General features: G+C 47.0%; 1 protein-coding gene across 4 annotated transcripts in view; it reads left to right on the top strand.

The window, feature by feature from the left end:
• The first annotated feature begins 6 nt into the window (after positions 1 to 6).
• The window catches only part of HERC3 (HECT and RLD domain containing E3 ubiquitin protein ligase 3), a 79,153-nt gene continuing 56,103 nt past the window's right edge, over positions 7 to 23,056 (top strand). For 2 of the 4 annotated variants that reach the window (XM_019552704.1, XM_019552702.1), the window contains exons 1-2: positions 2,293 to 2,390; positions 2,533 to 2,796. In XM_019552704.1, coding sequence (XP_019408249.1) covers positions 2,351 to 2,390; positions 2,533 to 2,796 — 304 coding nt within the window. In that variant the 5' untranslated portion in view covers positions 2,293 to 2,350. Of the gene's footprint in view, positions 22 to 2,285; positions 2,391 to 2,532; positions 2,797 to 23,056 lie in introns of those variants that run through there. The other 2 variants (XM_019552703.1, XM_019552705.1) reach the window with 2 other exon arrangements.

Here is a 23,056-nt window from a genome sequence, read left to right as displayed (position 1 = left end):
CGCGCGCCCCGGCGGCAGCAGGTCAGTGCCGGCGTCCGCGCCTCTGAGGTCGGGGCTGCGCTGCCTCCGGCCAGCCCTCGCAGCCAGCCCGGGGACGCGCCTGGGAGCGGGGCCGGACCGGGCCGGAGGCAGCGCAGCCCTGGCCGCACCCTGCCGCCGAGGGCTGAGCTGTGGCTGTGGCTGCTACCGGGGGTAGCCGCCCTTGGTATAGGGCAAGAGGTGATCGCTCCTATTTAGGGCCTGGATCGCAAAGGGCTTTATGTGCTAAGAGCCTGAATTAGGTCCAAGCTTGGATTAAGCTTTGCTTTGCACTAGAAACGAGGCAAATGTGCCCACTTCTTACTTGCTCAGAATAGGACGAGCCCAGCTTGTTTCAGTGAGGGGATATCTGGCGTGTCCAGCATTAATGATGCCTTCTGGGTTTGATCCAGCACGAAAATAGTAAAGTCTGCTGCTATGAATTACGTTGACTAAAACTTGGCATGCAGGGTAGTAGGCTGATTGGAGTTTTCTTTCTTTCCCTTCCCACCCATCTGAATACGTTTGGTTAGCCCTGTTTTATTCCTAAATTAGGCAGAGGAGGTCAGGGCTGTATCAGTGCAGTGGTTCAGCAAATAATGCAAAAGTGGAGCTGTAGTGTGATAAGGGGGTTAACTAAAACCTAGTGATTGCTTCCTCTGTAACGAAAGCTTGTTTCTTTTTGCAGCAGTCTGGTAGGAACCAAGGCCTCTGGACTGTGTCAAGCTGTGACCATTTCCTTTTCATCTCTTTTGTTTCCTCTGACGTAGCCTTGTTATTGTTCCATTTTTGCTTTCTCTGGAGGTGTGCTCCCTGACTTATATTGAATACACCAGTAGGAACCCAGCACATTGACATTATGGTCTTGTGCATTTGGCCAAATCACAGCATCAGTATCTGGTCTCTGTATGACACCAGGGTGGGCAAGATATGGCTCTCAGGCTGTATCTGGCCTGCCATTGTAGCCCTCCCATGGCCACCTCCACAGCACTCTGCATGGAGCTGAGCCCTGCCCACACCCACCTTGCATGGCTGCAGCCCTGGCCAGTGCCTGCAGCTTCCTGGTGGGACTGCTCCTGCTGCTGCAGCTGCCTCCAATGGCTCCTCCTCCTGCCCCTGCTGTGCCACACCAGGCAGAGAGAAAGCTATAGCTGGGCTGCTCCTGCCCCATCCTGTGGGGCTCCAGATGCCATTCACCCACTCCACTTGCCTGGCATGATGAGCAGCCACTTGTAGGCTGCTGAGTGGATGGAAGGCAGCTGACAACTGGAGCCCTGTGCACTGGGGCAGGAGTTTCCTCACCCCTACCTGGAACAGTGCGGCAGGGACAGGAGGAACTGCTGGAGGCAGGGGGAGCCGAGCAGTACTGAGGTAGCTGCAGCAGCAAGAGTGGCTCTGCTGTGAAGCTGCACATGCTGGCTGGGGCTGCAGCTAGGGGATTGTTGGGCGCAGGTGTGGGTGGGAGTGTGGCCTGGGCTGCTGCAGGCAGGACTCAGCCCTATGTGCAGTGCTGCGGGGGCAGCCCTGGGCTGGATTAGGGAGGGGGCAGAATATACCTGTACCTGCGCCACATCTTATGGATGAGCTGTGCTGCATGCACCCCCTTTCCAGCTTTCAGGATCTAGTGTGTAAATGGGTCCCCCCGCACATGTACGTACTCTTGTTACACATACGTGCACCCCTGCGCACACACGCCAACATGCCCCCCACACCCACCTAACGTTATAGAAGAGTAAGATTTTTATCTATAATTTGTTAAAATGGTATCTTCTGAAAGATATGTGTGCAGCCCTCAACAGCTCACCAAAACTTATTAAGTGGCCCATCAACTGAAATAGTTCCCCATCCCTGGACTACACTGTTGGGCCACTCCATGTGATCTGCATGGTTGGTGCATGTTTTTGCTTGGAGATGTCTTGTGATGTGAGGACATGTGTGTATGGGTGCGTACATGTATGTATATATGCGTACACAAATGTATTTTTGCACCAGTTCCTTCTTTACCTGGATTTTTTTTACTTAGTAATGTTTTATAGTGCTGCTTTTGGCCAGCACCTGTTTAAGTAACTTCTTTGCAGATGCCAGAATTAAAAAAAAAAAAAAAAAATCTATAAAAGCTATCAACTTCTGTGTTTGGACCCATGAAATCAGAATATGATATGCTTGCTTGCTTTCTTTTTTTTTTTTTTTTTTTTTTTTTTTTTATATAGGTTTGGGAATAAAATAAATGTGTCTAATTGTAATGGGCACTTTTCTTTTAGGCTGCATTCCCATCTTATGTATGGAGACAGTTGAAGCATAGAAGGCACTATTGGGGTGATGTGTAGGGCCCATGTGCCTTGACTTTTCATCTGTCCCATTTATTGGTAAAGGTCAGTTGGTGTAGAAAGTGTGCAAGTCTGATGTGATCAGGCAGGGAATCCTCTTTTTTGTGGTTAATATCTCTTCCTGTACAGAACAGCTGTCTGTGGTTGCTTCACTTGGTGATTTTTTTTTTTTAATTATTTTCTGCAGGCAGAATAAAGCTACATGACTTGCTGAAAGAAGAGAAAATGTTATGCTGGGGCTACTGGTCTTTTGGCCAGCCTGGGATAGGTAGCAATCTGCAAGTAATCATTCCAGAGCCCCAGGTATATGGATTCATTCATGACAGAAATGTCAAGGAGGTGGCTTGTGGAGGAAACCATTCTGTCTTCCTACTGGAAGATGGGGAAGTGTATACCTGTGGGATGAATACCAAAGGACAGCTGGGCCATGAACGAGAAGGAAACAAACCAGGTATGCTGACTTCTGTCTATTTCAGACCACGCACTGTGGTGGGATATAGGATGAGGGGCTTCATGACATAGAGTCCCAACAGCAAGTGGAGCCTGCTGGTTGTTTGTAACCCTATCAGATTAAGATGCTAAATATGATGGGATTGGCTCCTGAAAGCTGGAGGATTACAAAGGTGCAGAGGGCAGAGGAGGGAGTTTTGATGCATGCGAGCAAAACACCGAAGTAGAGGTGGGCATGCAGGTGGTTTGTTGGTGAAGTTTCCTGCTTTATACCCAAGTGGGTTTCTTTTCTTATAGCATTATAAAGAGCTGAGTGGCCACTGACACTCACAAAATCTGCCTCTCCAGATTTTACCATGTTCCCTAGAATTGGAGGATTCCTCCATGTATACTTGGAGGCTCCTCCCTTCTCTCACCAGAAAGTTTTCACTTGATGCTAGTGGAAGGAGGTCCCTTTTTAACAGGATGATGAGGATTTTTCTCCTCTTTTTCATCTGAGGCCCTTAGTGTCTAACTAGGCCTACAGAGGTTGCCCCCTTCTCCCATCTCTAGAGCAAGGTAGTTTTCCCCTTTGCCTTTCCAGGCTCAAATTTCCTTCCCCTTCTGTTTCAGCCAGCAGAGACTTTGTGTACAAACTGCAGGCTTTTCTCTGTGTTCACAAGGCTAAATCGACCCCACCTTATTTTATTTGGAGAGGTCTCAAGCTTCTTTTGTATAAGACTGAAAAACTGATATCTCTAAATAGTGACATTCCTCTTCGTCTTGAGCTGCTTTTTACTTCCTTCTTTGCAGCATGTTCCAAAGACTTGTGTTCTTTATTTGGAAGCTTACTGAAAGAAGGGTGTCAAATGGTTAAAGTCCAAACACTAGTGATCCCCAGTCTAAATCAAGCATTGCAATTCAGCACCTACTCCCAGTTACAAACTTGGTGTTCTCAGAGCTTCTGGAACAATGTCTTGTCATACAAGGACCTGATATTTTATACAATCTTCCACATTTAAGGACTCCCCTCCTCCCCCCTAATCCTAAGTGATAGGCTGTTCTTCAAGGTTCACACTACTGGGATTAGGAGGAAACTTCTCCTGTGGGTCGGGCCGTTCCTTGTGCAACCCCAATTATGGGGGTTTTGCAGCTTTCTCTGAAGCACCTGACAACAGCCAGCATGAAAAAAGAACCATGGATAAGAGGGCTGTCAGACCCGATCTTTTGCTGTGACTTTCCTCCTGTCCCACAGCTTTATTTTTCCAACTCTAATATATAGAAAGTGGGATCTGCAAAGTGTCTTATCTCTCAAAAGACAAATCTTACTTACTTTCAGAGGGGTTTTTTGCACTCGGGCCATTTAGACTCTTGAAAATCCTATCCAGAATTGATGACTAAGACTTAAATCTCCTATTGTTTGGCTAAATAAAGATGATCCAGGGTTTATAAGTTTAGATACATGCTGCTCAGCTTCATTTAATTTGCATTGCTGAGCGCTCAGAGGCCACAGCTAAAATCAGGGTGCCCTTGTACAGATGTACAAGCTGCCAGCTCTTTCTGTATAGCCTGTCTCTTTATAAGGAAATGGGGCAGACAGAGCAAGAGAGGAAATGGGAGCCCAGGTCACTGTCTGAGCTGGGAAGAGAACCCAGATGTCCCAAATCCCACTATATCGTGGTGCCTCCCATAAAGATTTTGTAGAGGTTGCAGACTGGGATTAAGTGGGTGCTCTTGGACTGATTTTTCCCATTGATTTTTTCACACCCTTCTTGTAGAAGGAAACAATTGAACAACTCTGTTAGTGAACTGGGATTCCATAAATAATGCTCCATTCTGTACTGAGTGGAGATATGGGTACACTTTGTAGGGTAACAAGCAGCTGATGTGAAATAAAGGGACAGGGCAGTGAATCTGCCCTCCTTCTGGTCTGGATGACAGCAAAAGGAGGGGTGGAGGTCTGATAGCAAATTGTATTTTGGCTTGAAAGGGCTGCATGAGGCCTAGGGCCAAAGCCCTATACCAGTTTTGGGTCTGATATATGCCAGAGCTTCCACCACCTTCTTGGTACAGTGTAAGCTGAGAGAACAGGCCGTGCCACTTGCCCATACCCCTTTTGTGCCAGGAGTTTTGCTTCTGGCTGATGCAGCGCCAGAAGAAAGCTGCATCTCATGAGGGTGCTGAAGCCACAGTGGCTTGGCAATGGACCTCGATTCTGGGCATTTCCCAAGCAGCCGCTGCTCATAAGACTTGTACAGAGCCGCACCTGGAACATGGAAGTGCCTACTAAGGCCTGCAGCTTGGCTTTGCCAGCTCTGATCAGTATGATCACGTAAGTATACAGAGGACCTGGGTTGTTTGAAGTCAGGTTTACAAACCTCCTAGTGAAGTTGGATGAGGCCCTGCAGTCTGCCTTCATCCTGGCTTTGGTGAGGCATCTTTTGCTGATGTATTAAAAGCCTCCATTTTGTGTTGGATTTGTGCCATGCTGCAGTTTAGTCCATGATGATTATTCCCCTGGTTGAGGTCTGCTGTTAGCAAGACATGGGACTTTTGCTAACCCTTGACAGTGATCTAATCTTAAATCAATGAAAGCTTTACCAGGAAATCAATGAAAGCTTTACCAGGAACTTTAATGGAAGGAAAGTTAGACCAGCACCGAGCCTTTTTCAAAATCCTATCCTGTTCCTTTTCTAATATAAATGCCTTTTTCTGTCCCACACCTGTGCAGTCCTGTAGTAGTAGGTTGCTTTTTAAAGCTTTTTTCCATTAATGGCTTTAATCAAACAGCTTGTTTTTAATGAAGCATCAAACAACAGTATGGAGTCTTTGTGTTCAGGTAATTCCTTCCAGATGAGTTCCCCTGCTACCAGTGAAGAGCTGGTTTGGAGAAAGAGACTTCAGAAAAGGGTTCATTAGGAGGCTGGGTTTGTTTTTGCATTAGGCAGGTTCTGGGCTGCCATACCACAATCCTACAGGAACGTTGCTGAAATTCCAGCATGAGAGGCTGGACCATGATGCCTTCTCTTCAGCGTGGGAGGCGGGATCTGCTGGGGGGTATTCTGCCCTGTGAATGAGGAGTAGAATTTGTCTGAGCTGCTTTTCTGCAGATGACTTTCTTGTTAATTCTAGCCTTCCTGTGTAATGGGCAGATAGTAACAGGTGTGGATGGAGGAAAAAAGCTTTTAAAAGGGATCCTATTCATTGTAAAGATAAGATTTACTTTATGTTTTTCCCTTTACCCTGTGGAGAAGGGAATTGGTTTAATGTCTCCAATTTTAAGTGATTGCTTCCATTGTGTTATATCTAAAGCCAAAACAGTGTAGTTCTCCTTGCTTGGACATGCCTGTATAGCTCATGCAGTGCATTGGGGCAGGGCTGATGACATCTCAAGGTGTTCTGAGTGGTGCCTCCTGTACTGGGAGCACCATTACCTGAGCATCATTCCTGGACATGTGCTCAGGTTGGCTTGTGGTGTGCAAACCATGTGATTTTGAGTATATGTGACTTTATTCTCAGTAGTGTGGCCACCTCACTTGGGAAGCTGTATATATACCACTAGAGTCCAACCTAATGTCAACCCTTGGCTGTCTAGCTTGATTCATAGCTTTTGCAGCTAGCAAAAAGTACATGTTGTTTCAGTCTCAGTTTCTTTTTCCCTAGGTATGTTAGGGGAGATGGAGAAGGTCCAGGTGTTCAAAGCAAGTGTTCATGTTGTAGGTATATTGTATTGGGTAGAAGTGCAAAATGACTAATAGGGCTGATGGCTAGTAATTTGGGAAGCATTGGCATGTTGCTAAGTCTGCTAAAGATGTGGGAACTGGTGTCTTCTTTAGTGGCTGAGTATCTGCCACTCAGGGTTTCATTTGGATTTGTGGATCTTCTGTTGGTGTGAAAACTGGGTGCTTGTGGAATGCTAGGTTCCTATCCCAAGGACATTGCATTATAATCTCTGATTTGTCAGCAGTGAGAAGGTAAAGCTTGCTTCTTCCCTTCAGTAATGAGCAGCAAAGTGACTGTACCCTCTTTACTGCTGTTGCCTGCCTGGCTGCACAGGCACCAAGATAAGAGTTTCATTTTGCATTGTGTAGGCTTGTCTGCCCATGTCCACAGGAACTGGAAATGCAATTCAAGTTTAATCTATTTAAAAAAAATATATGAGTATGAATATTCTGGTGATTTTTTTTTGAAGAAAATCCACAGGATGACTCCAGTCTCCTGGGTTTCTCTGTCCCTATGATCTAAGAACATAGCTAAACTCACTTATTCTGAGCTCCAGTACAAGGTTAGCTTTGACCAGATATCTTGGCATTGCCTTTGAGTCATCTGTTAATCATAAACCTTATAACAGCTGTGAGTTTAGAGGCAAACCGTGCATGGAAAGGCTGTGGAGATGCATATTTCTCTCTTAATCTCTTCTTGGTGGGTGAGGAGGTATCCGTGCCAGTGCTGATCTATTTAAACTGGGGGAAGCAGGATGACAGGAGGGGCTGTACCCACTGGAATCAGCTTTGGAAAGGAACAAGGCACAGATGGAAAAGAATGGCTGAGGGGACAATGAGGCTAGTGACTGTGCTGACTTGCTGACTAGGTAGGTGTGGGCATATGTTAACATTGTGACAGGCTCCTCCTGCTTTCCTCCAGTTCACTGAAAGGAAATGAAGAGGCCTGTCAGTCAGTCCCCCTTCCATGGTGTGCCCAGTCCCCCTTCCATGGAGCTTGAGTAAACGGGCTTTATGGAGAGGATGTAAAAGGGGGTGATGGAGGAGCCATGCCCTCTGCCTTGGCACAGAGTGGAAGCACTGCTTATAGCTGGAGCAGTGCCCTGCTTTAGCCCTATAACTCTGTGTAGAGGGTAGGTCTGCTGTTCTTTCCCTTGCACAAGGCAATATAGAATTCAGTGCAAGTACAAAGAATTCTTGCCCCAACTCTGCATCCTGTGCCCTCTGTGCAACAGAAATAGTGGTTCTGCGTTGGGTAGCACTGAGTTGCTTCTCGCAATCTAGCAAAAATCTTACAGCATTTGTCTAAAACTAAGCATGTGAGCAGTTCTGCTGAAATCAGTAGATCTGCTCATGGGCTTAATGTTAAGTGAATGCTCAGTGCCTTTATAAAATGGGGCTTTTGCAAGTCTCTGGTAGTGTGCGAGGGGCAGGCACTAGGGGCATTATACACATGCTCTGGGAGTGGTGGGGACGAGGGGTGCTTTAATTAGAGGAGATCTGAGATGCTTTACTTCATTGGTCCTGCTCTAATTAAAGCACCTGGAGAGTCACGTATATCTGCCCCTGTGCTGAAAAATGGCAGCGGGGGCGCTTTAGCTACAGCTTGTTGAATGAGCTGTAGTTAAAGGACCCTGTTGCCATTTTTCAGTGCAGGGATGCTAATACATGTGGTGCTGGAGTGCAGTAATTACCATGTTCCAGCAGACTTGATTAACTGAGTCTGCTCCAACACATAATTACAACGCATTGGCGCAGCCTCGTTACATGTGTATAGGCACCCTAGGACACCAATTGTTAGGTCAGGGCTCTGGATGTGAGAGATGTTGGTATTGGTCTGGTTTTGCACTTGCATGGTCTAGAGCATATGTGCATCTTTCTTTGAGTGCAGTGTCTCCTGGAACTGCAGGAATAACAGCACAGCTAGTTTGTCCCTCCAAAAGTTTGCATAAAAATCAGGTTTCTCTCAAATGAAGGAACTTGTGTTCTGGAGGTCAAGTCAGTGGTTATCTGTTCCTTCCTCTAATACTGGAACACTGTAAATGTGATGTGTTATTCAGGTCATCAGATTTACCCCTACCAAAGTCTTGCACTCTGCTGTTGATTGTGTGTGATATACTACAGGTTTTATTGTAAAAATTCTGTGTTGACTGTGTTCATGGTGCTATAATAATGTGGGACTCGGTTTACTTAATTAACCCTCTATGCATCGGCCAAGTGCCAAGGTTGGTTATGGGCAGGATGAGAAAAGATGGACCTTTAGTATCAACAGAGTCTTAAAACACCTTTGCTGATGTTTCAGCAAAGGTGAGAAACCCAACACCAACCCAGGAGATCACCAGAGGAGACAGATAAATATGACTATGATCAGGCTGAACAAGGAGGTTGTCAGCTCCTGGGCAGAGTCTGTATCAGAGATTAATTGAGCAGCTGTGGAGATATGGAGCTCAGGGCTCGAAAGTCTGAAAAAGGAGCAGCTGATTATCTTTGGGGGATGCTAGAACCAGGCTGGAAGCGGTCAGAGGTACTGCTTAGCCACTTTGGAGTGGGGTGGGACAGAAAACCTCTTGCTGGGTGGCCTTTGCCCCATTAAATGCCTTGTCTGAAGACATTGGCTTCTTTGGTACTAGAAACTTTGGGTTGTGCTGGTTTTCCCCCAACAGGAGATTAAATCCCTCTCCCAGAAGTGGAACTGGATGCTTGCTTCTTGAGTCAGAGCCATGAAGTACCATGGAAGGTGAGAAACCAAAAGGCCAAGGTTATACAGTGGGAAGGAGCCTGGGCTTTCTCCCTGCTCTAGAAGCCATGCATTGAATGGCTTTGGGGGACTCCAGTCTCAGAGCCCAGACAAGATGGCAGTGGTCCTAAGCAAGCACCCTCTGGAGGGCATTCCATGATACACGAGACTAGAGAAAGAGAGATTTGTGATCAGTCTTAAAAGGCAAGCTATAGGATGAAAGGCTGAGTGATCTGGGACTTTTCGGCCTGAGGAAGAGAAGGCTGAGAGGAGACCAGGTAGCAGCTGTTCACCAGGGCGCCCAAGGGAAAAAACCAGGAGTAATGGTGACAAACTCCTGGAAGATTGATGCAGGCTCAACATTAGGAAAACTTCTTCACAGTCAGGGTGTCCGTACTGTGGAATAAGCTCCTTCCAGAAGTGGTGCAATCACCTACCCTGGAAATCTTCAAGAGGAGACTAGACTGTCACCTTGCTGGAGTCACCTGACCCGCAGTTTCCTGCTTGGTGCAGCGGGCTGGATCCGATGATCTTCCGAAGTCCCTTCCAGCCTTACAATGTATGAAAAAGTCACAAATGAATATCAAAAATCATACTTAGTCTGACAGCAGTACTGAATTCTTGTTTTCAAATGGTGTATAGCACTAAGAGGGCTAATTCTGCAGGGAACCAGAAATAAGATGGGCTGTGGGGATACTTTGGCTTGAAAAAGCAAAGCTGTACCACACATCTGTTCAGCAAAAGTTACCCAAACTGGGCTAAGCTTCAGGATGTTACTTGGGTTACCTCACCCAGTTAAGTCCATCAGGCTGCTGCTGCTGCCACCAGTTCTTGCTACAAATTACCTCTTAGATTTGAGAGAATCACTCCACACGGCTAGTAACAGAGGTGCCTTTAACATAGTGTTGTGATGGAGGAGGAGAACTGTGAAAACAGAGAGTGCTTTTACTTTATGATCTTGTCCTGCATGACCTTCCTGAGTTAGGAGAATCCTAACTGACCAACATGACTTGGGACCAGTGAACTTGGTGTTTGCAAATAACCATGGAGTCAGGCATATCTCTGCAGGAGTAACAAAGCTGTTAAGCTCCCTTTGTTTGCTTTCTTTCACACTATATGCCTTAGCCTAAAACATCTCTACTACAAGAATTCTTGGGATATGTAACAATAAGGAGAAAAGTATTTCCACTGTTGTTTCATTATCTCATGCAATGGTGTTCAACTTGTCTGGCCCTGCAGGCTGGATCCAGAGTGCAAGACCATGTTGTATGGTGCACAGGGCTAGAATTTGGTGACAGCAGCATTAATTGTAGTGGTTCCCACAGCTGCAGCAGCTGCCACTCCTTCCATCACCAAATTTCTGGCCCCACAAGCAGCCCTGTGGGCTACATGATGCAGCTCTGAGCTCCAGATCCAGCCTGCAGGGCCGATGAGTTGGACACCATCACATGAGATAATGAAACAACAGCGGAAATACTTGCTCCCCATGGGTCTGGAATATTCGGTAGCCAGATGAGTGGTGATGGAGTTAAAAGCAATTAACACTGCCATTGCTTGCCACACCACTAAATTTCCAGACCCCTGGGGAGCCTTGCAGGCCGTATCTTGGTTGTGCTTGATTTAATAATGTAAAATAGGATTCATATAAGCTCCCAGCAAAATAATTTAAATAATGGCATTGTAAATTCTAACTTTCTCTATGAAAGCAATAAGATTGATTCTAACAGGTCATGGTAAAGCCTTAAGTCATCTGGCACCTGCTTATTTTCTTTTTCTATTCTGTAAGAAGTTGAATGTCTCAATGACTGGCAGTTATTCTAATGACACCTGTGACCACAGATAGATAGATCTTCATTCAGCAGTACTGTGCTTCCTCTTAAGGTGCGAACATACCAGAACTGTCTCTTGGAATTAACCAGTACAGTTACTGTAACCTTGTCCTTCTCTTCGCAAAAACCAGAAAGCCATTGGCAGTGGAAAGCTGAGAACTGTTCCTGTCAGATAATGTGGTATACCTGTAAAGGTAGTGCTGTCATGTACCAATTGACTTCTCTTCCTTTTTTTTTTAAAAGGATTGCCTGCTTTTACAAGCCTAAGAGATGGAAATCTGCAGATAATCATCTGTACTTTTCTCAGAATATGCTTTCAGGTTTGTGTCTGCAAAGGAAGTTGCAAATTTCTGGCCTTGCTGCTTCTGCTCTGAGGCTGGGGAGCATATTTTGTTGTGCTCTGGCATAGCTCTTTTACTGAACAGCCACTATCAGATGACTAAGTCACACAGGCTTGAGCTTCTTTTGTAAACGTCATGTAATTGTTGTTAGGATGGGAGTTTTCCTGAGCTTTGTATTATGGCTGTATCATTACATTAGCTTGGGTAGTTTTGTGACTCATTAATCCAATGGCAATGGAGCTTACAGTACATTAGATGTCTTTAAGCAGCCTGTAGACATCTGCAAGACTTACTGAACTAAGACAAGAACCTCCTTATTACCTCCTACATGATGCTAGAGATTAGACAGCTTTCATGCCTCATGCAACTGGGCACTGTGAAATCATTGCCTCGGTTGACATCATATGCTTTTTCAGCCTACCAGGTTCTTCCTTTAAGCATTCCTACTGAAAGAGCAGCAGTGTCAGTTGGAAGGCACATTTTCATGAATCCATATCCCTAAAGGAAACTGACCAAGCAAACCAGAATCAGAATAAGTCAAACCCTGAAATTCTGATTACTCAGATTAATACTGTGCTTAAATAAAACCTGGCTGGCTCAAGGCTGGACATTACTGACATCTCAGATATTCAATAAATGTCCAAAACGTTGTTTAAAAAACCCCAAAAAACCCAGCCCCTTTAGTAGTCAGATGTTCTTGCACAGTGCTTACAAAGCTGCTCAGAATTGCTTTGAAGGTAGGGGAAATTGCTCTAGGATAAATTCAAGCTATTTATAGCACACTTTTACATGTGGGATTTCTTGGCAGTGCACAGCAGCAACTCAGCTCTGTTCCTGTGCAAGTAGATGTTAAATTTCCCATTGAATTAAACAGAAACATGGTAAGGATACTAAATGCTTTGGAATAACCCATACGATATCTTCAAAGCACTTTTCTAACACAAGACTGAAGTGAGGGCTCCTGGAAAAGTCAAACCTCCCTTTTGGGATGAAAATATAAAATCATCAGTGATGACTAGGGTAACCGTATATCTTGGTTTGGTGGGAACAGTCTCAGATTTCACAGGCTGGTCCCGGTCAGCCCATCAAAATTAAAATGGAAGAGGGGAGGGGCATCCAGCAGAGGTGGAGCAGCACAAACCCTGAAATAAAAAGCCCTAGCAGGCAGCAAAATTGCCCTAAAATAGGTTAGTTTGATTAGTGGAATGACCACTGAAAGGGGGAAATGATTGTTAATGCCTGTGAAGTAAAGAACAATGGGTCATTAACAGGCCATTGACTCCTTTGGCTTGGCTGCCTGACTAGTCATACCAGAGCTTCTGACAGGGGGGAGGTGTCCCAGATTTAATATTGTCCCATATGGTCACCCTACATGTAATATAACATTTAACCTAAATATATAGCCAGCCAGCAAGGCAGGTGAATCCTGGGATCCTGTGCCAAGACTTGTTGAGCCCTGAGTGAGCATGTGGTACTGTGCAGGGAAGATGGTCCTCATTTCCTCAGTATGCTTCTAGTCTCTGTTTTAATTTTCTTATCTCGGATCAGAAGTCAACATAGCTCTAGGGGTATGTTAACCCCTTTGAAGTAGGAGGTAGGGAGGAGCCAGTCTGCATCCCTGCCTCAGGCCATCTCTAAATTCTGTTTATTAATAGTTATAAAATAAGTTTTTCTGGGACCACTGGAGATAGGGGAATCTTTAGCCCAACAGGCCTTTCCTCTCTCACCTGATGGCCTCTTGCTCAGGAGCTTTCTCTGTGCATGCAGCCCCCTGAAGAACTTTTTCTGTTTGACTTTCAGCCATGTGAGAAACATCTTGCCCTTGGGATCATAGTGAGGTGTGCTCACAGCCAGACAGAGAGAAGAATCAGATTCCTTGCTGGGAGTGGGCCATATGGGGACATAAAAGGCCCTGTGGAACAACCTATATCCAAGGGAGAGCTTTGCCCTTAGGCTAAGTTGCTCCTGTCTCCATGGTTGCTGAGCGGATGCAGAGCGACTCCCACGGGCTGTACGGAGCTCTCAGCTATTTTGGGTATGTTGATGAGCCTATAGGACACCACTTTTTGCTCCTGGATTCCTATATTTAGCACCATCACAAGCAGCCCTATAAAATGGAGCAGAATCTCTGCAGATCATACTTGTAACAAGAGTGTTTTGCTGTTTGGGGTCCAAGTGCATTCACATGAAGTAGCCCGTGTTGCACATAATAAGGAAGCAGTCATCTGGCATGCCGGACAAAGGAAGACAGCAGAACTGGAGTTGCTGTTGTCTGGCTGTTCCTAGCCTTCTTTCACTCAAGTCTGTACTAGGCCTGTGCAAAGCAGCTAGTAGTCACTTTGGATTTGGATTTGGCCGATTCGGTGGACAGTGATTTGATTTAGTGATTCAAATCACTGTGCTGAATCTATTTGGCCGAATCTGAATCTCCAAAGCAAAGAAGCCCCATTCCCTGCCTGGTCTCCCAGCCCTGCCAATGGCTGCCCCGCCTGGCCCCAGCATCCTGGCTCTTTAAAAAAAAAAAAAAAAATGCCTGGCATTTACCGGATGCAGGTGCTGGGGGGGATCCCCACACTGCATGGGGGGCTCTGTCATGAGCCCTCATTCCTTGCCTGCTCTCCCAGTCCCACCATCTTGGCTCTTTTTTTTTTTTAAAGCCCCCCAGTTATCGGGTGCTGCCGGGGGGGTGGCAGGGAGTAATCTCCTCTGCCTCCCACTGCCCCATGCTGCTTGGGGGGGCTCTGCCACATGCCCCCATCCCCTGCCCGCTTTCCGAGCCCCCACCATGGCTGCCCCACCTAGCCCCTGCATCGGCTCTGTAAAGAAAAAAAAGCTCCGCGCTCTCCAGTACCTACCAGGTGTGTGTGTGTGTGGGGGGGTGATCCCTGCTGCCCCACACTGCTAGGGGGCTCTGCCAGTGGGTGGGGGCTTTTTTAAAGAGCTAGGGCTGGGCAGGACAGCCATGGGGGGCTGGGGGAGCAGGCAGGGGATGGGGCTTGGCAGGAGAGTCCCCCCCATGGTCCCCTCCTTTCCAGCTGCTGCACCAAAAGTCTCCTGATTTTACCATGCCCTCAGCTCTCCTGATAAATATGAATTTTCATTTCTACCTAGGAGAACTTTTACAATCTTTGCGCTCTCATATGCCTGAAGAAAGGTACCTGTGCCTGTAAACTTGCAAATAAAGATTTTTTTTTTGGCAAATATCTAGTTGGTGTAATAAAAGATATCACCGCTGCCATAAGTTCTGATTCCTTTTGCCTAGACCAGTACAGCTACAACCTGGAAACCTGACACTGTTTTTGATGAATCATTGGATATCCTTTTGTTTTCCATTGCTTACATATGCAGGATTAATGCCTTCATCTGAGCCCCATCATAATTCTTTGTCTGTACTTTATGTGAATAAGTTCAGTGGCATTTAGTCAGTCAGGGAAAAGTTTGGCTGAGTTAGCAAGGCCTTGGCCTCTATTGATGGCAGTTGTTTGGGGTTAGTGCACTAATTTTCGGATGTCGCATCTGATTTATTCCAAAACTTAAGGGCAGTGCTTTTCAACCTTTGTTCATTTGCAGACCCTTAAACAGTTTTGAATGGAGGTGCATTTGAATTATAAATGTGGATATTCACGTACTTTTGATCGATCAAAATCATCTTTCATGGACCCGCACAGATTAAAAACCACTGCTCTAGGGTTCTGCCTGCTCATCGCTAATGATTTGGTAGGGGAGGGAAGAAAAACAGAAAAACAAGAAAGGAGAAAAACAGGGACTCATGGAGCCTCTGCCATGTGCTTAGCACAACCACAGCTTCAGGCACCCCTGCTATTGCCTCTAGGTCAGAGAACTGGTTGGTGACATGTTCTAACAGTATGACTACATACATGTGTTCTAACATGTGTTCTAACAGTATGACTACACCCCACTTCTGCCTGTCCCGTGCCCTGAGTGACTAATCTTGAGGGAAGCCAGAGCCCCTGGGAGGGAAGGGGAGGCCAGAGACATGGAGAGATGAAGGAAAATGGTGTAAAAATGTGGAGCCTGTGGCATGAGGGAAAAGATCTGTGTTCTGGGGAGGGGAGAGTTAGTGGGAGTTCTTGGACTAGGGGAATTTGGGAGGGTGGTATAGAGGGACATTTTGGAGAGCAGGAATTCAGAGCCCTGGTGTGTGTAATAAACTCAGCTAGGAAGATAGGACATGTGTGACACTCCCTATATACCCTCCAGTTGTTCATTTGTAAACAGAAGCAAATTCCTAGCTATGGTGATAATTCCAGCACCGTTTACCTGAATTGAGATGGATAGTAGAAATGGAGGGGCTGCTGGCTGTACTGACATAGCTAACAACCATAAATAACGTGTGGGGACCTGGCAAACCAAGGAGAAGTCCTCAGTGAGAGATGAAGATATTTCTTGGGAGGTGATTTCCTTCTGTGTACTTCTGATTTGCAGCCATCAGAACTGTTGTGTTACCTGTCAACAGTGGGGAATTTTATTTTTAAGTGCTTAACTTGAAATTATCTTCTTTTTAGCTTAGTGGATGTCGGTATAGCATGCCCTGAAGAGCATTTCAGAAATGGGGCTGTTACGGCCTGGTGGAGAAGCATCTTTGGGATGCAGTAGAAGCAGTTGGTGATAGTGGGAGCCAGCTGAGAGTTTGTATGTCATCTCCAGTCCTTGCTTTCTGGTTATTGTGTCTTGCAGTCGCATAGGATGCTGACAGATGTGGGGGGGCACCCCCCCCAGCACTTCACTGGAAGAGGAATTGTGTCAGTTTGACCCCACTGTCTGTATAGCTTGTGTGCTTCAGCGGGCTTTTGGCATGCTTATGTAATAGCTGATTAAATCAACTATTAGATAAAATGTGAAAAGTTCTCCTGAAGCATGCGAGCTATACAGACGGTTGGCAAGCTGGGTCAAACTGTTGCGATTCCTCTTCCGGGCATGTGCTGTACTTGTGCAGGGGCACATCAAGCTGAAAGTAAAGCCCTTGGGTGGGGCGGGGCTATAAGCACCCATGGTTCTTACCAACTTTGCACCCACTGATCTCTATAGAAAGATTTTCATAGCTTTCAGTGGCCAGTGGATTAGGCATTATGAGAGCCAGGTTGGGCGGCAGGTGTTAAATCCACTTGTAAGACAATGTACCACATTATGGTAACTCCTCCTGCAATAAGAGGCAGTTACATTTCTTTCATGTACCAGTTAATGGACGTGTCTAGTCAATGAGTGGAAAACCAAGAACTAAAGGGCCGAGTTCAGGTTGACAGCCTTGTGCTTTGAGTTGCATCATTTTACATTGCTGATTTAGTTGAATGACTTGTCTTTCTACCTGGAATTTAGCTTTATTAGGCAACACAACGGAAAGGGGGAACACAGATAAAGCCAACTCAAAGTTCCCTAGATGATGTGGCTGAAGTGCCTCCACCCTTAGGAGTTTCTCATACTACACCCTAGAAGAGTCTCATTTTTCCACTCACTCGAAGCAAGAAAAGTCAACTGTTTCTGAGCCATGTAACTCGTTTCCAGCAGGAAATAACAGTGCAATTCAGTCTCCTGTACTCTTTCACAAATATAGTTGTCCAGTTAGTGGTTTTGGGGGGCTTTTTTGACTAAGGATTTTGTTGCATGATGCTGCAATCACTTAGTTTCCCCATCTCCTGTGTTTTCTTTCTTGGCTATAAAAAGCTGTCACTGACTTACCCTGCTGTTCCTGGAACAGAATACCAAGATCCTGTAGCTTTGTCTGAATCATGCTGTTTTGACTCAAGCTTGTTCAGCTTTCTTAGTATGCTTTACTGCACAGACTGCTTTTTTTGGCTGAGTCACTTTGCAGGTTTACTGCCAACCTTAGGACAAAAAGAGAGCCATTTCAGGTGCCAAATAAGGAAAGGTGCTCCAAGGAAATGTAGGGAGGAGGGTGATGTGACCTGGGGCTTTTCTCACCAGGTGCTCTGAGATTGGGGCATTTATTTTTTAAATCCATGTATATTGTATATTGTAGAGATGTTATGCCTGGCTGTGTCCTAATCTTGTTTTGCTGAAGTCCTTGATCCTGTCTTTGCACCGTGCCTCGCAATGGAGACCAACACATGGGCCTGTACTTTGTCATTTCCTGACTTCTGTGTGCAAAGTCTCATATTCTCCATTCACTTTTTGCAACTTTGAGGCGTGTCTACATGTACATTAATGCACTTTTTCTAATGAGCTTTAATTTAATACCTCCAGTGTTAGGTACTGAATAAATGGGCATTGGACTACCCTAATGCATAGAATCAATGAGTTAGAAGAGACCTAGACAGATCGAGTCTGACACCCTGCCAGGGGCAGGAATGAACCCTGGGGGTGGGAGGGGTCATAAGACCCCAGCCAGGCACCTATCCAGTCTCCTCTTGAAGGTCTCCAGGAAAGGTGAGAGCACCATCTGTCTGGGAAGCCTGTTCCAGGCTCTGCCCACCCTTACAGTGAAGTAGTTCTTCCTAATATCTAACCTAAACCTATCCTCCCTCAGCTTGTGGCCATTGTTCCTGGTGACTCCAAGGGAGGCCCTGGTGAACAGACTTTCCCCAAGTCCCTGCTGCTGGCCCTTGATAAGGTTGTAGGCAGCCACAAGTTCCCCCCTCAGTCTCCTCTTGCGGAGACTGAAGAGATTCAGGTCCCTCAGCCTCTTCTCAAAGGGCTGGCCACGGAGGTCCCCAGCCAACCCTCTCCAGGTTTTCCATGTTCCTCTTGAAGTGTGGCGCCCAGAACTGGACACAGTACTCCAGCTGCAGCCTGACCAGTGCCACATAGGGGGGAAGCAAGACCTCTCTGGACCTGTTAGTGATGCCCCTGTTGATGCAGGACAGGGTGCGGTTGGCTCTGCCTATTGCTTTGTTGCATTGGCGACCCATATTCATCCTGGAGTCAGTCATGACTCCAAGATCCTTCTCTGCCTGTGTGCTGCTGAGGGGGTCAGCCCCTAACCTATAACCATAATGCTGGTTTCCTCTCCCCAGGTGCAGCACTCTGCACTTGGCCTTGTTGAACCACATCCTGTTCAGATCCTCCCACTTCTCAAACCTATCCTGCCGGTGTATTCACTTTACCCCACAGTGAACTTGAACAGGGTGCTTGCCACACCCTTGTCCAGGTGGCTAATGAAGATGTTGAACATCTTACAAAAGCATAGTACCAAAAGCACATGTTTTTTAAGTGACATTTAATGTGCAGTAAGTAGCCTGTTTTACTGTGCATTAGCATAATTGCATGGGTTTTTATGTGATGCTGTAATGCGCAGTAAAGTAGGTGACTGTGCATCAGAGTACATGTATAGATGCCCTTTGATTTTCCTTTAGAACTAAAGGCATCCTATGTAAATACCAGTTATCAAGGTACCTTTCTCATCTGCTGCTTGAGAATAGCTGCAGCTGTTCTGAACTGCTTATCATTTTCACCTCAGTAGGGCTGCTTATTGTCATGTTTGGGAGGATGTATGGTGTCTGGGTCAGGAAGTCCCGACACTGAGGAAATCACCTGCACCTTATCTGTGCTGCAGTCTCAATCTACTGTTACCACCAGTGAAGACTCATGGATATTAGTTTTGCCTGGGAAGATGCAGCCTGATGACCACTTCCTACTTTATGTACATAATATCTGTTGAATGTGGATATTGAGATCCTTTGGGTTGGAGAATTAGGTGTGAATTCTGTTCTTTTGAGCACTCTGCACACTAATAGTGCAGTACATCCAGCTTATAAATGAAGGATTCTCCAAACCTCTTAGTGATGATATTAAAAATGGCAAGAGCATACCAGTTAGCTATTTAACTCACTGGTAACCAGTGGCCTATTTAATGATGCATTAGTTTTATCCTGGCCCCTGTCACTTCAGGGTAATGATTTTTCACTTCTAACATTCTTGAGCCCTGGATTGGAAGGGGCCTCCTTGGCCATAGAGTCCACTTCCTAATGTTCATAAGCAGTCATTTGTCTAAAACAGTGGTACCCAGCCTGCTTCCCCATGGGCTTCGTAGGCGATGCCAGATCTGTCTATGGCAGGGCCGGGCAATTATTTCAGGCAGAGGGCTGCTTACCCAGTTTTGACAAGCTGTCATGGGCCGCATGGGTAGCCCCGCCCCTTCACAGGTGCCCTGCCCCCTGGTCACCGTCTTGGGACCAGTGCTCTAATGTCTTGGGACCAGTGTCTCGGGGCTAGTGCCAGCACAGGATGGCAGGGGCCTATGGAGTCAGACTGGGCTGCACCAGCAGGGAGAGGGGGGAGCTGGCCTAGCTCCATAGAGCTGCCAGCTGGGACCCTGCACTCCTGCTGCCCTGCTCTGGGCCCCACTGGTGCTGGCCCTGGGACACCAGTGCAGGCCCCATGTTCCTGCTGGCTCCTGTGCTCGCTCATACCCAGTGCTCCCCAAGCCTCACGGTACAGGTGGGGGACAGTGTGCAGCCCTGAGTCCCTGCTCGCCGGCAGCGAGGAAAAGCGGCTCCTCCTTCACACCGTGCAGGGCTGTCCCGAGCAGGCACAGGCCGCTCCATGCTGGCTGTGAGTGGCTGCATTGCAGAGCGCCAGCCATGGGGCGAGCAAAGGGCTGCTCCCCCCCACCCCGCGCTCAGCACCAGCTCGTAACCCGCTCCCGCTGCCAGCCCAGGCCACAAGCCGGCTCCAGGCTCGCCCATCAGGGCTGTGCACAGCAGCCCCCCGCTGATTGCCCTGGGCAGTGTTTGCCACCACCACCTCTGAGCTGTCCAGCGCGCGAGCTCCAGGCGAGCAGCAGCAAACACTGCCTGGCGCGGGAAGCGGGAGAGCTGCTTTGCTCCGCACCGAGCAGCTGCCAGGGTGGGCTGTGAGCTGGTGCTGAGTGCTGGGGGAAAAGCAGTCCCTTCCCCGCCCCAGGCTGCAGCTGCCCACAGCCCATGTGGGGCTGCCTGTGAGCAGCTGCAGCAGGAAGCCTGGCCACAGGGCTGGGGAGGGGCCGCTTTTCCCCAGGGTCTTCCCCTGCCCTCCCCCTTCCTGTTGCAGGAGCCCGCCAGGGCTTCCCCTAGGTCCTACTGCCTCTGGTTCCTGTCATTTTTGACAGGAACCAAGGACAGAGAAATATTAATTTTCTAAATTTTTTAGGGGCCATGCAGGCCAGATAGACTGGCCTTGTGCTCCAGATGTGGCCTGCGGGTAATATTTTGCCCACCCCTGGTCTTTGGGCTGGATTCAGCTGATGGGCTTGATCTGGCACATGGGGCCAACACACTGGTGGCCTAATCTAGCTACAGGGGTGCTCAGCCCAACTCTATGTCCACCGTAGAGGGTGGCATGAAGCAGCTTGGCCCTTATGTGGAGGCAGAGGCTGGTGGTCATGGTGGCGGGGTAGCCCTAGTTCAGACACATTGGTTGTGTGGGGGAGCACTCCAGCCTGATCTAGATGTGCGGGAGTGGGCTAAGCCCTGATCCCACTACTGGGCAGTGGTCTGGGTGTGGGGGCTGGATCTGGGTGTTCAGAGCTTGACTGGAGGCCATGGCTCTGCAGACTGGATTTGGCCCACAGATGGGGGTTGAGCACCCTTGGTTTAAAAGGTTCAGTAAGAATAGTATACTATCTTTTGCACACCACAGCTGTGAAAAGCATTACAGTGTACACGGGTAAAGAGCAGAAGAGACAAGGGCACTGCCAGTATCTGGCTCCTGCTGTGACAGGAAATTAGATTAACATATGCTCAGATGATCCTGGGGAAAAGACTGCATTCTGCATAACGGAGGGAGGCAAAAAAAAAATCAGTGACTTTTGCCAGTGTGGTACACACAAGTTTTTTACACATAAGCTCCCAGAGTTAGGAGAAGATATTAGCCCTGTTCCATGGAGGGAAAACTGAAGTATGGAGACTGAAGGTGAGGCTTAGCAGCTTTCAGCAGCAACCTAGCTCCATTCCCCTTGAAATCAGCAATTAAACTTCCAGAAGCTTCCCAAGCTTGCAGAAGGAAGACTAGAACCAGGTTACCGGAGCTGAGTTGTAGCTGCTAGAGAAGGGAGAAGTCGAGCTACGTTCAAGACAGTAGGCCTGTTTCTCCACTGCAGTAACCCTTCTGCGCAGCTCCACTGATGTCAGGCTAGTGGATATGATCTGCAGGGAATTGCACTTGCATAGAGAGCATGGATGCATAGATAGCACTGTGTTGGAATGGCCCCTTGGGACCAGAAATAAATGAAAGCAGTCCCAGGAGCTCACAAACTCAGTGAGGCCTGATCACCGTTTACCTTAGGCTTGAGGGTTCACCAAGAGTGGCTTGATTATTGGGCCCGCATATGTTGCCTGAGCCAGGTGAGCCTAAGAGAAGTCAGTCTCAACTTGGCCATTTTCCTTTGAGGAAAAAACAGGTGAATGGGGGACCCAATTATTAAAGTGTGTGCATCAACTGAAGAGATGAATTTTGCTAATGCACCCAGCTCTGAGCACAGGTGCTGATTTGGGGAACAACTGCAGTTTTCTGCAGTGATGAGAGTACAGAATGAACGGTGGTGCCCTTTGGGTTTTGTGTTAGATGAAGCTTTGTGTAATTGCATTGATATTAATACACTTTCACATTTTAAGGGTTTTAAGCTCTTACTTTGTGAGGACTTGTGTCAGTTCGGTTGCAAGTCTGAAGTTCTATAAAAAAGATGACAGTGGGAATAAAACCCACCATTTTTAACCTCTTTCCTTTGCCATCCAGTAACACTTGTTTTTGATGTCCAAAATGCCAGTGCCATTGCTTTCTGGGAATTAATGCTATCAGCATATGGGAATTGAATTCAATCATGAAATATGTTAGGTTGTTTGTTCTTCTCCCTCTGCCAGTGATGAAAGGTGGGTTGTACTACTGAACAGAGATGCACAGTGAGGTCTTTAGTACATAGCATGTACTTTATCTGTTTAATAGTTTGGGACCAGGTCAAATTGTGGTTAATCCGTATTTTCGAAAGTAAAACCTGACTGCAATCCATCCCTGGAAGGAAAGGTATGTGCAAAGCATGACCTATTAAAACTCTTAACTTAAAGTTGGTCATGGATTTGCAGGGTGTTCTACCTTTTGGACAGTTTTGTAGGCTGTTGGCTTAGCTTTTTCGCAAAGGTGAGCTCAATAATGTACAGCTCTTGAGAGAGGGATGCCTCAGCATCCTTGTTTCACTTCCTGGTTCTGCACTGAGTCTGTGTAGCTTGGACTGTACCCCTCTGGGGAGCAGTGCTCTTGATAGGCATTGACCGTGACACAGGGCAGCTTTTCAAACCAAGTCAACAGTTGTTATCCAGCAAGAATGCATCATGGGTGGTGAGAGGGAGGGAATACAAACCTAGATCAGAATTTGTGGAAGCTGTTCCAACGCTTTTTTTTTCTCCCAAACCTGGATGTAGTTTCCCTCTGTGTTCTTGCATATCCCAGGAAGTCCTTAAGCCAATCTTTAAGACAGATCTGAATCCTGTCTCCAGACACTTCTGTTCCTTTGTCTTCAGTTGCAGCCATGCTGTGCTCACAAACCTTGCTTCTTCTCACTCTCAGTCACTAATGCTTTATTATTAAGTCTTTCATTGTCTCTCCAGGTTACATGCACATCTTGATGGTTGATTCACATCGTGACTAGACCTGTAAACTAATTGTATACCTCTTTTACTCCTACCTCCTCCTCCACCCCCTGCCC

The sequence above is a fragment of the Crocodylus porosus genome, unplaced genomic scaffold, assembly GCF_001723895.1.
Source record: "Crocodylus porosus isolate Cpor-Errol unplaced genomic scaffold, CroPor_comp1, whole genome shotgun sequence".
Classification (NCBI taxonomy): Eukaryota; Metazoa; Chordata; order Crocodylia; family Crocodylidae; genus Crocodylus; species Crocodylus porosus.
This window is presented reverse-complemented; position numbering and strand designations above follow the sequence as displayed.